This window comes from Salvelinus alpinus, chromosome 10 (assembly GCF_045679555.1).
Source record: "Salvelinus alpinus chromosome 10, SLU_Salpinus.1, whole genome shotgun sequence".
NCBI lineage: Eukaryota > Metazoa > Chordata > Actinopteri > Salmoniformes > Salmonidae > Salvelinus > Salvelinus alpinus.
The window spans coordinates 23,908,165-23,920,638 of record NC_092095.1 but is presented as its reverse complement, the minus strand read 5'-3'; the positions used below and the strand labels follow the sequence as shown (position 1 = coordinate 23,920,638).

Genomic DNA, 12,474 nt, shown 5'->3' with positions numbered 1-12,474 from the left:
ATCATAGACAGATCTATACCATTAGGTTTGAAAGAGGAGGGGAAGGAGTCTGCCTCAAATGGCCTTGGGGCCCTGTCTGTCAAAATGTTCAAAGAATAGCAGGTGGCAGCATTTCCTAGCAACACCACCCCGCTGGGTGGCTACACTATCCTCTCATTCCCTATTCTGACTGTAGCCCGGCAACAAGTACCACAGCTCATATATACAGTGGGGAGAACAAGTATTTGATACACTGCCGATTTTCCTACTTACAAAGCATGTAGAGGTCTGTAATTTTTATCATAGGTACACTTCAACTGTGAGAGACGGAATCTAAAACAAAAATCCCCAAAATCACATTGTATGATTTTTAAGTAATTAATTAGCATTTTATTGCATGACATAAGTATTTGATACATCAGAAAAGCAGAACTTAATATTTGGTACAGAATCCTTTGTTTGCAATTACAGAGATCATACGTTTCCTGTAGTTCTTGACCAGGTTTGCACACACTGCAGCAGGGATTTTGGCCCACTCCTCCATACAGACCTTCTCCAGATCCTTCAGGTTTCGGGGCTGTCGCTGGGCAATACGGACTTTCAGCTCCCTCCAAAGATTTTCTATTGGGTTCAGGTCTGGAGACTGGCTAGGCCACTCCAGGACCTTGAGATACTTCTTACAGAGCCACTCCTTAGTTGCCCTGGCTGTGTGTTTCGGGTCGTTGTCATGCTGGAAGACCCAGCCACGACCCATCATCAATGCTCTTACTGAGGGAAGGAGGTTGTTGGCTAAGATCTCGCAATACATGGCCCCATCCATCCTCCCCTCAATACGGTGCAGTCGTCCTGTCCCCTTTGCAGAAAAGCATCCCCAAAGAATGATGTTTCCACCTCCATGCTTCACGGTTGGGATGGTGTTCTTGGGGTTGTACTCATCCTTCTTCTTCCTCCAAACACGGCGAGTGGAGTTTAGACCAAAAAGCTCTATTTTTGAATCATCAGACCACATGACCTTCTCCCATTCCTCCTCTGGATCATCCAGATGGTCATTGGCAAACTTCAGACGGGCCTGGACATGCGCCTGCTTGAGCAGGGGGACCTTGTGTGCGCTGCAGGATTTTAATCCATGACGGCGTAGTGTGTTACTAATGGTTTTCTTTGAGACTGTGGTCCCAGCTCTCTTCAGGTCATTGACCAGGTCCTGCCGTGTAGTTCTGGGCTGATCTCTCACCTTCCTCATGATCATTGATGCCCCACGAGGTGAGATCTTGCATGGAGCCCCAGACCGAGGGTGATTGACCATCATCTTGAACTTCTTCTATTTTCTTCTATTTTCTAATAATTGCGCCAACAGTTGTTGCCTTCTCACCAAGCTGCTTGCCTATTGTCCTGTAGCCCATCCCAGCCTTGTGCAGGTCTACAATTTTATCCCTGATGTCCTTACACAGCTCTCTGGTCTTGGCCATTGTGGAGAGGTTGGAGTCTGTTTGATTGAGTGTGTGGACAGGTGTCTTTTATACAGGTAACGAGTTCAAACAGGTGCAGTTAATACAGGTAATGAGTGGAGAACAGGAGGGCTTCTTAAAGAAAAACGAACAGGTCTGTGAGAGGCGGACTTCTTACTGGTTGGTAGGTGATCAAATACTTATGTCATGCAATAAAATGCAAATTAATTACTTAAAAATCATACAATGTGATTTTCTGGATTTTTGTTTTAGATTCCGTTTCTCACAGTTGAAGTGTACCTATGATAAAAATGACAGACCTCTACATGCTTTGTAAGTAGGAAAACCTGCAAAATCGGCAGTGTATCAAATACTTGTTCTCCCCACTGTATATATATATATATATATATACAGTATATATATATATGTTGGAATGCCTAGTTGATGTCATTGTGTTTTCTCTCATCTGCTGTTGAGGAGGCAGCTCAGTAGAACAGGATAGTCAGGCGGTGTTTCACTCCTGAACTGTTGTTAAATTGTAGATGTTTTTGTGTGTTTGAAGGCATGACCTTGAAAGACAATGAGAGAATTGCAGTTATCAAAAGAGGGTGAATGTGAATGGCAACGCAATCAATAGGCTCTCATTCAATGTCTCATTTGAAATGTGTGTGTGTGTGCAGCTGTGTCCCCAGTACTGGCCGGAGAACGGCGTGCATCGCCACGGGCCCATCCAGGTGGAGTTTGTGTCAGCTGACCTGGAGGAGGACATCATCAGCAGGATATTCCGCGTCTACAACGCTGCGCGGGTACGAGACAGAACACCACACACTCCTGTTCCTACAGCTACTATAGCAGACAGAACACCACACACTCCTGTTCCTACAGCTACTATAGCAGACAGAACACCACACACTCCTGTTCCTACAGCTACTATAGCAGACAGACACACACTCCTGTTCCTACAGCTACTATAGCAGACAGACACACACACACTCCTGTTCCTACTGATACTATAGCAGACATAGACACACACACACTCCTGTTCCTTCAGCTACCATAGCAGACAGACACACACACACACACTCCTGTTCCTACAGCTACTATAGCAGACAGACACACACACTCCTGTTCCTACAGCTACTATAGCAGACATAGTGACACACACACACTCCTGTTCCTACAGCTACTATAGCAGACAGACACACACACTCCTGTTCCTACAGCTACTATAGCAGACAGACACACACACTCCTGTTCCTACAGCTACTATAGCAGACATAGTGACACACACACACTCCTGTTCCTACAGCTACTATAGCAGACAGACACACACACTCCTGTTCCTACTGCTACTATAGCAGACAGACACACACTCCTGTTCCTACAGCTACTATAGCAGACAGACACACACACACTCCTGTTCCTACTGCTACTATAGCAGACAGACACACACTCCTGTTCCTACAGCTACTATAGCAGACAGACACACACACACTCCTGTTCCTACTGCTACTATAGCAGACAGACACACACTCCTGTTCCTACAGCTACTATAGCAGACATAGACACACACACACTCCTGTTCCTTCAGCTACCATAGCAGACAGACACACACACACACACTCCTGTTCCTACAGCTACTATAGCAGACAGACACACACACTCCTGTTCCTACAGCTACTATAGCAGACAGACACACACACACACACTCCTGTTCCTACAGCTACTATAGCAGACAGACACACACACTCCTGTTCCTACTGCTACTATAGCAGACAGACACACACTCCTGTTCCTACAGCTACTATAGCAGACAGACACACACACACTCCTGTTCCTACTGCTACTATAGCAGACAGACACACACTCCTGTTCCTACAGCTACTATAGCAGACAGACACACACACACTCCTGTTCCTACTGCTACTATAGCAGACAGACACACACACTCCTGTTCCTACAGCTACTATAGCAGACAGACACACACACACTCCTGTTCCTACAGGTACCATAGCAGACAGACACACACACACACACTCCTGTTCCTACAGCTACTATAGCAGCAGACAGACACTCCTGTTCCTACAGCTACTATACACACACACACACTCCTGTTCCTACAGCTACTATAGCAGACAGACACACATACACACACACACACACACTCCTGTTCCTACAGCTACTATAGCAGACAGACACACACACACACACTCCTGTTCCTACAGCTACTATAGCAGACAGACACACATACACACACACACACTCCTGTTCCTACAGCTACTATAGCTGACAGACACACACACACACACACACACACACACACACACACACACACACACACACACACACACACACACTCCTGTTCCTACAGCTACTATAGCAGACACACACACACTCTCCTGTTCCTACAGCTACTATAGCAGACACACACACACACACACACACACACACACACACACACACACACACACACACACACACACTCCTGTTCCTACAGCTACTATGGCAGACATAGACACACACACACACACACTCCTGTTCCTACAGCTACTATAGCAGACATAGACACACACACACACACACTCCTGTTCCTACTGATACTATAGCAGACATAGACACACACACACTCCTGTTCCTACTGATACTATAGCTGACAGACACACACACACACACACACACACACACACACACACACACACACACACACACACACACACACACACACTCCTGTTCCTACAGCTACTATAGCAGATACACACACACACACACACACACACACACTCCTGTTCCTACAGCTACTATAGCAGATACACACACACACACACACACACACACACACACACACACACTCCTGTTCCTACAGCTACTATAGCAGACATAGTGACACACACACACTCCTGTTCCTACAGCTACTATAGCAGATACACACACACACACACACACACACACACACACACACTCCTGTTCCTACAGCTACTATAGCAGACATAGTGACACACACACACTCCTGTTCCTACAGCTACTATAGCAGATACACACACACACACACACACACACACACACACACTCCTGTTCCTACTGCTACTATAACAGACATAGACACACACACACTCCTGTTCCTACAGCTACTATAGCAGATACACACACACACACACACACTCCTGTTCCTACTGCTACTATAGCAGACATAGACACACACAGGGTAATGCTAACACGTCCATTTCTCTCTCTCCAGCCACAGGACGGGTATCGCATGGTGCAACAGTTCCAGTTCCTGGGCTGGCCCATGTACCGGGACACACCTGTGTCCAAGCGCTCCTTCCTCAAGCTCATCCGCCAGGTGGACAAGTGGCAGGAGGAGTATGACGGAGGAGAGGGACGCACCGTCGTGCACTGTCTGTAAGTACCTCGCGGTCATGTCTCAACATACACCTAGTACTGCACAGTAAACCTTTACTAGCTCTGGACTTCCCAAATGGGTGGAAAGAGTAGGGGGTTCTTAGGTATTTGATGTAACCCTCCAAAACCACCCCTCTAATTCGATCCAACATGGCCGCCCAAAATGCCACCGGGGTCACAGTGACACTGGACCACTCCGATGGGACAGTGAGAAATGTCACTGTCCTCTTCTGATGGTGATCACATACACTTTCCATGGGGATGCAGTCCTCACAGCACACCATCCTGCCTTCTGACAGCCTTCTGGAAACTGTGACATTTTGAAGGCCCACCAGAAAGCGCTCAATGCTCGTACAAACACTGGCTGTCATCAAAATGAACCATTCAAGCACAAAGCCATTTAAAGTTCCACTTCGTAATTCAAAAAAAACAACAAAATAGCAGCCCTGCCACTTGGTTTGCTATAACTCTCAGGAATGGGGCTGGACATATTCTTCAAGACTATATCATTAATTCAAAATAATTTTAAAAAACGGTTGACAATCGCAATCTCTGTATCTCAATATTTGACCCATTAGTCTGGCCCAAGTATACTATTTAACTGGACAAATCAGTGTGATATCACAGTATGAATTTGAATGTGCAATCCGACCCAGGTGATCTCCACTTACTAAATAGGAGAAATAGAGGAGAGAGGCTGCTGAATTTACCAGAGGGAGATAATCAAATCAAATGAGCTTGTAGTTCCCGATGCTGCCCAGATCTAGATCGTAATGCTCCGGTGGGAGAGGCCTCTGGGTGGGTCTCTGTCTCAGCTCAATCTGCCCTTCCTTATCTCCAGCAGCCCCACTTTACTCGGATAGATGGAGAAGAGAGGGATGCCGTGAGAGTCTCCCTCGTTTCCTGAGGCCCTAGTTGGGTGGGAAATCAAATCGGAAAACGGAGGGAGGGAGGGATGATGGGAATGGAGGAGTGTATGTGTGGACGACAGGGTCATTGTTGATGTAATCTGTGGCTGGTGCTGTTTTACAGGGTTACTGGTCTGGTCTGTAAGCCAGAGAGTCCAAAAGAATCACCCAGATACATCTCTCATTAGAGTCTCTGATTCCAATCGCCCCCGACCAGAGCAGCACACACACACACACACACACTATAAACCAGAGACAATCAGCACACACAATACACACTCTGAACGAAGCCAACAGGGTCTGCCGCTAAACAAACGTCAGAAAGACAACACTGCCCCCCCCACCCTCCAGTAAATGTTTAGACTGCTAGTTTAGTCTCAATCACAGCTCTCTCCCTGCATCCTTATGTCCAAACAACCTGGGCTATGACAGCCATCGCAACCATCTCAACGTCTCTTGAGCTACACCCTTTTCCCTATATAGTGCACTCCTTTTGACCAGGGCTCTATATGGGCAATAGTATGCCATTTTGGACACAGCCTCTGTTTCATCGGAACATTCTTGAAACATGCGTAAGGCCAGAGACGTGGAGATTGACAGAGGTCAACTGCTGAGGGAGTTGAGAGAGTATGCGTCCACTGAACTCAAACTGCTTCCTCACTTTGTGACGCTCTCCTCTTGCAACTCTTAAGTTATTTGGCTTTCAAGACAGTGCTGTAAAGACAGTGAAGTTGCACATCTGGAAACGGTTCTGAGAAAGAGCAGCTGAGGAGTTTACGAACTACTCCGAGTGCCACACTTTAGTGTCAGTGGGTAACCAATACTGTGCAATGGTGGATTGACAGTTGTGTGGCGCCATCTAGAGGGCATAATCAAGAACAGCAAGCACAGGAAGAGACGCTGATAAGTTTAGCCAAGCTCTATGAAAGGAAAGGGAAAGGGGGGATACCGAGTCAGTTGTACAACTGAATGCCTTCAACTGAAATGTGTCTTCCGCATTTAACCCAACCCCTCTGAATCAGAGAGGTGTGGGGGGGCTGCCTTAATCGACATCCACGTCTTTGGCGCCGGGGGAACAGTGGGTTAAGTGCCTTGCTCAGGGGCAAAACATGTCATGAATCAACCACCATACATCACTGATAATGTTATTAATTCATGAAGCTTACAATTAGTTGGAAGTATCAAGCCTGGAGGTAGAATGTTTTTAACTTGTATAATTACAAAGAAATAAAAAAGTTAAGATCATTTTAATTCAGGGGTGCTAATGCTTAGCAATTCTGACAGTTTTTTTGTGTGATATACAGTGAGGGAAAAAAGTATTTGATCCCCTGCTGATTTTGTACGTTTGCCCACTGACAAAGAAATGATCAGTCTATAATTTTAATGGTAGGTTTATTTGAACAGTGAGAGACAGAATAACAACAAAAAAATCCAGAAAAACGCATGTCAAAAATGTTATACATTCGCATTTTAATGAGGGAAATAAGTATTTGACCCCTCTGCAAAACATGACTTAGTACTTGGTGGCAAAACCCTTGTTGGCAATCACAGAGGTCAGACGTTTCTTGTAGTTGGCCACCAGGTTTGCACACATCTCAGGAGGGATTTTGTCCCACTCCTCTTTGCAGATCTTCTCCAAGTCATTAAGGTTTCAAGGCTGACGTTTAGCAACTCGAACCTTCAGCTCCCTCCACAGATTTTCTATGGGATTAAGGTCTGGAGACTGGCTAGGCCACTCCAGGACCTTAATGTGCTTCTTCTTGAGCCACTCCTTTGTTGCCTTGGCCATGTGTTTTGGGTCATTGTCATGCATCCACGACCCATTTTCAATGCCCTGGCTGAGGGAAGGAGGTTCTCACCCAAGATTTGACGGTACATGGCACCGTCCATCGTCCCTTTGATGCGGTGAAGTTGTCCTGTCCCCTTAGCAGAAAAACACCCCCAACGCATAATGTTTCCACCTCCATGTTTGACTGTGGGGATGGTGTTCTTGGGGTCATAGGCAGCATTCCTCCTCCTCCAAACACGGCGAGTTGAGTTGATGCCAAAGAGCTCCATTTTGGTCTCATCTGACCACAACACTTTCACCCAGTTGTCCTCTGAATCATTCAGATGTTCATTGGCAAACTTCAGATGGGCATGTATATGTGCTTTCTTGAGCAGGGGGATCTTGCGGGCGCTGCAGGATTTCAGTCCTTCACGGCGTAGTGTGTTACCAATAGTTTTTTTGGTGACTATGGTCCCAGGTGCCTTGAGATCGTTCACAAGATCCTCCCGTGTAGTTCTGGGCTGATTCCTCACCGTTCTCATGATCATTGCAACTCCACAAGGTGAGATCTTGCATGGAGCCCCAGGCCGAGGGAGATTGACAGTTCTTTTGTGTTTCTTCCATTTGCGAATAATCGCACCAACTGTTGTCACCTTCTCACCAAGCTGCTTGGCGATGGTCTTGTAGCCCATTCCAGCCTTGTGTAGGTCTACAATCTTGTCCCTGACATCCTTGGAGAGCTCTTTTGTCTTGGCCGTGGTGGAGAGTTTGGAATCTGATTGATTGCTTCTGTGGACAGGTGTCTTTTATACAGGTAACAAGCTGAGATTAGGAGCACTCCCTTTAAGAGTGTGCTCCTAATCTCAGCTCGTTACCTGTATAAAAGACACCTGGGAGCCAGAAATCTTTCTGATTGAGAGGGGGTCAAATACTTATTTCCCTCCATTAAAATGCAAATCAATTTATAAAATCTTTGACATGCGTCTTTCTGGATATTTTTGTTGTTATTCTGTCTCTCATTGTTCAAATAAACCTACCATTAAAATTATAGACTGATCATTTCTTTGTCAGTGGGCAAACGTACAAAATCAGCAGGGGATCAAATACTTTTTTCCCTCACTGTAGGTAGATGTATATATGTATAATCATTAATATTATGTCTTGGTCTATTATCTATCCCTTTCTTTCTCTTTCTTTCTTTCTCTCACTCTCTCTCTCTCAGGAATGGTGGAGGACGCAGCGGGACGTTTTGTGCAATCAGCATCGTGTGCGAGATGCTCCGCCATCAGCGTTCGGTTGACGTGTTCCACGCGGTCAAAACACTGAGGAACAACAAACCCAACATGGTCGACTTACTGGTAAGAACCGGTCCTGATCTAGGATCAGTTTTCTCTTTTAGATCATAAGGAATAACATTACATGGATCGGTGGGGGTGGGGGGGGGGGGGGGGGCACTGCTATGCCTACTCTGAGAGCCTTTATGAATACAGGCCCCCTAACCCTTAGTGGTTTACTGGTCCTCACTACGAAGTCTACAGTTGGGTACTTCTGGGACAAGTCGGGTTGCCAAAGTCTATTCAACTTGAGTCCAGAATTATTAAGTGATTGAAATGTCTGTTGACGTTTACAATAAGGAGAAAATAGCACTGTGATTGTGAATAACTCAGCCATTATAATGTGTTAAAGGCAAAGTCAATGCAGCCACGTCTAGTCCAGTCATCGTCAATGGTGATGTACTCTTCTTCCCATTCATCCACAGGATCAATACAAGTTCTGCTATGAGGTGGCACTGGAGTACTTGAATTCTGGTTAGCTAGGCTGAAAGATACCCCCTCCTAACCCCCGCACCAGAGCCCTCACAGCTTACCTGGACTGAGTCTCTTAAACTTGAGTGAATGTTGTTTACTGGAGGATAGAACTGAACTGCTGAACAGGGTCATCCCATCGCACCTCTACGGATTTAGGCCGAGGGGAGGAAAGAAGGTGGTTTGGAACCGGACGCTTTTGCACTGCCCTCCCCCCGCCCCCATTCTACGATAAAATGTCCCTGAACTTGATTAACTTTACTCTGTCTCATCCCTGACCCCCCCCCCCTCCCAACCCCTCTCTCCTCTTTCTACTAGACTGTGTTAGTATTTACCCTCGTCCTCCCCCGTCCCTCAGAACAGCACCTGATCACTGAACAGGAGTTCACACTGATGTATTCTACTGCCCATATGTCACCCCCCCACCCCAACCCTAGTCTTTTTTTAAGTTTATTTTTTCAACAAAAAAGCTCTCCTCTTGCCAGTGAATCCTGTTTATTGCCTTTTTAATCCTCATCGGATGATCAATGTCATTTCCATTTTTGTGGGGAATGCGATATAAACGTAATGTTGATAAAATGTTGTTTTTTATCCTTGTTTTTCATTTCCATTGATATTTTTTTTTAACAGTGTTTGTTAATATGATGAAGCTGTTTGACATGTATAGCTAAAGTTGAACCGGCATTATGAAAGAAAGCAAAATCTTAAATGTTTATGCTGCCATTGCTTCGGTCACTATGAATATCGTCGTATTGGCAGGAGGAGAAAAAAACCCGCAGTCCGGTACCATCCACACTCAAGCTTTTCATCACGTCAGCAGATCCAAAGCTTAATTAATTGTGGTCATTATTGTTAATATTGTAAATATTATGAAGTTGGACAAACTATTTATTCATTGAGAGTTTTTTGTGAACCACATTGAGTGACAATCATGATTTTTTTTGGGGGGGGGGGGTCATATTTGTTTTCTTTTCTCGAACTCTGCATAATGTTGACCAGATGTATTGTAAGCCTTTTATTTATCTTGTATGGAAAAAAACAACTCAAACTTACAAATACATACATATCTACTGATATACGTGTGTTTTTTGCGTGTTGTGCAGATGATTTTCTTATACCCATTTTTAGCTAGCAGTGACTAAAGTTGGCTGAAGTTTGTAGTGGCTGTTTATAGAAATCTGAGCCGTTGAATACAGTTTCTCCTGGCTCATAGACTACTTTCAGGGTAAGGATCAATCCAACATTGTTATAAAATACCCGCCATGAGATACTGTATGATACTGTATGCATAAATGCCATGAGATACTGTATGTTAACAGTTGGTCTGATTTGAATTTTAGTCACAACATTTTGAAAAAAACATTTAATGATCATGATAAAGTTGCATTGAATTAATTTAATGAATACCAGTAGTAGTGAAGAGCATACCCTTTGTTCAATGGCAGAAATACACTAAGTGTACAAAACATTAGGAATCTGTCCTAATATTGAGTTGCACCTCTTTTTCTCTCAGAACAGCCTCAATTCATTGGGACATGGACTCTACAAGGTGTCGAAAGCGTTCCACATGGATGCTGGCCCATGTTGACTCCAATGCTTCCCACAGTTGTGTCAAGTTGGCTGGATGTCCTTTGGGTGGTGGACCATTCTTGATACACACAGGAAACTGTTGAGCGTGACAAAACACAGCGACGTTGCAGTTCCTGACACACTCAAACCGGTGTGCCTGGCACCTACTACCATACCCCGTTCAAATGCACTTCAATGTTTTGTCTTGTCCGTTCAACCTCTAAATGGCACACATACAATGTCTCAGTTGTCTCTTGGTTTAAAATTCATTTTTACCTGTCTCCTCCCCTTCATCTACACTGGACAATTGTGGACACTATCCATATACTGAGTAGGCAACATTTGAATGGTTAACTTCATCAGTTCCAGTGTGCCTATTAGCATATATGAACTTGTGCGTTACCTTGATAATTATTCTACAGGAGTTGACATAGAGAGGTGTATCATGTTATAGGTCTGTCTACATGAACTACTATATGACGATGCATTTGTTATTTGATAGCGTGACGATGGGCAATACAAGGCCCCGGTGGCTTTAGTCTATAAATGTAACATGGCGTAGGATTCTGTGTTAGTGAGGTAAGGAGAATGCTGCTGATGTTAAGTGGAGACACTGCAAGTCACCACAAGATGGCAGCAGAGACCATCGCCGAATGACTCTGCTGACTTTCTGATTGGGGCTGTTTTGTCAGACCCTCTCACATCGTTTTGAATGCAAATGAATGTCAAATATGGTACCCATATATTTCTACAAGTAATTGGCCAATATGAATGTGTACCCACATAAGTATCTGCACATGTTCAACTTTACACAGGCAAACCTCTCTAGATGTATATACTTGTGTGACACTCATTGTACACCATGCGCAAGTTACAATTCTTCACATTCCTTCATTCTATTCAGCATGAATCATTTTTACATGACAAAAATTGCTGTCAGAGTGCCATCATAACGAAATTGATAGTAAATTATCCAGTCGTCGTATTTGACAACCAATGAATTTCGGGCTTGTGAAAACAGTGAATATACCTTATCCAACCGCAGCCCAAGAAGACGACAGAGACCCTCCTTTCTGCCTATGCGCAACCAACCAACCGCGGGCAGTCATTAATAATTCAGATAGTATTGCTTTGGGGAGTGACGCGGAGGATACAGATGCTCGACTACTTTCCACCCCGTTTAAATTGTTTTAATTCCACGCGTAATTTCTGCTCCTTATCGTGTTCGACATAGCATTTGACATCTGTTCCAGTTTTTGATCAGTTGTGTAGGCTTCTGTATGTCGATATTGATGTAGTGTCGTTAAAAGATGCCTCAACCGAAATCCCGAAAAATCGCCGTCCTGGGATACAGATCCGTGGGTAAGTGGGCGCAATTTAGTCGTTTTCGGTGATAGCGAGGTATATTTTGCGCTTTCTGTGTAGGCAAGTTCATTGACGATGACTACACATACTACTAGCAAATATGTAGCCTAAACGGCATGCACATAGCTACTGCTGCCTGGTCATTGATTGTTAAATCAGCCAGTCAGCTGAATGTCACTCGACTGGAAACTCACGACTCTAGAGATTTTGTGTAGCACTACTAGCTACAGCAGCAT

At 44.8% G+C, this 12,474-nt stretch overlaps 2 protein-coding genes across 13 annotated transcripts in view; both read left to right on the top strand.

Annotated features, from left to right (window-relative positions):
• LOC139531751 (receptor-type tyrosine-protein phosphatase mu-like) overlaps nucleotides 1-10,378 on the top strand; it is a 307,488-nt gene extending 297,110 nt beyond the window's left edge. For all 10 annotated transcript variants that reach the window (XM_071328521.1, XM_071328518.1, XM_071328517.1 and 7 more), the window contains 4 exons: nucleotides 2,105-2,230; nucleotides 4,660-4,823; nucleotides 8,722-8,857; nucleotides 9,259-10,378. In XM_071328521.1, the coding sequence (XP_071184622.1) occupies nucleotides 2,105-2,230; nucleotides 4,660-4,823; nucleotides 8,722-8,857; nucleotides 9,259-9,312 (480 nt within the window). In that variant the 3' untranslated portion in view covers nucleotides 9,313-10,378. The remainder of the gene's footprint in view (nucleotides 1-2,104; nucleotides 2,231-4,659; nucleotides 4,824-8,721; nucleotides 8,858-9,258) is intronic.
• A 1,617-nt stretch (nucleotides 10,379-11,995) lies between these two features.
• LOC139531750 (GTP-binding protein Rheb-like) overlaps nucleotides 11,996-12,474 on the top strand; it is a 35,631-nt gene continuing 35,152 nt past the window's right edge. The window contains exon 1 of one of the 3 annotated variants that reach the window (XM_071328513.1): nucleotides 11,996-12,235. In XM_071328513.1, coding sequence (XP_071184614.1) covers nucleotides 12,184-12,235 — 52 coding nt within the window. In that variant the 5' untranslated portion in view covers nucleotides 11,996-12,183. The remainder of the gene's footprint in view (nucleotides 12,236-12,474) is intronic. The other 2 variants (XM_071328516.1, XM_071328514.1) reach the window with 2 other exon arrangements.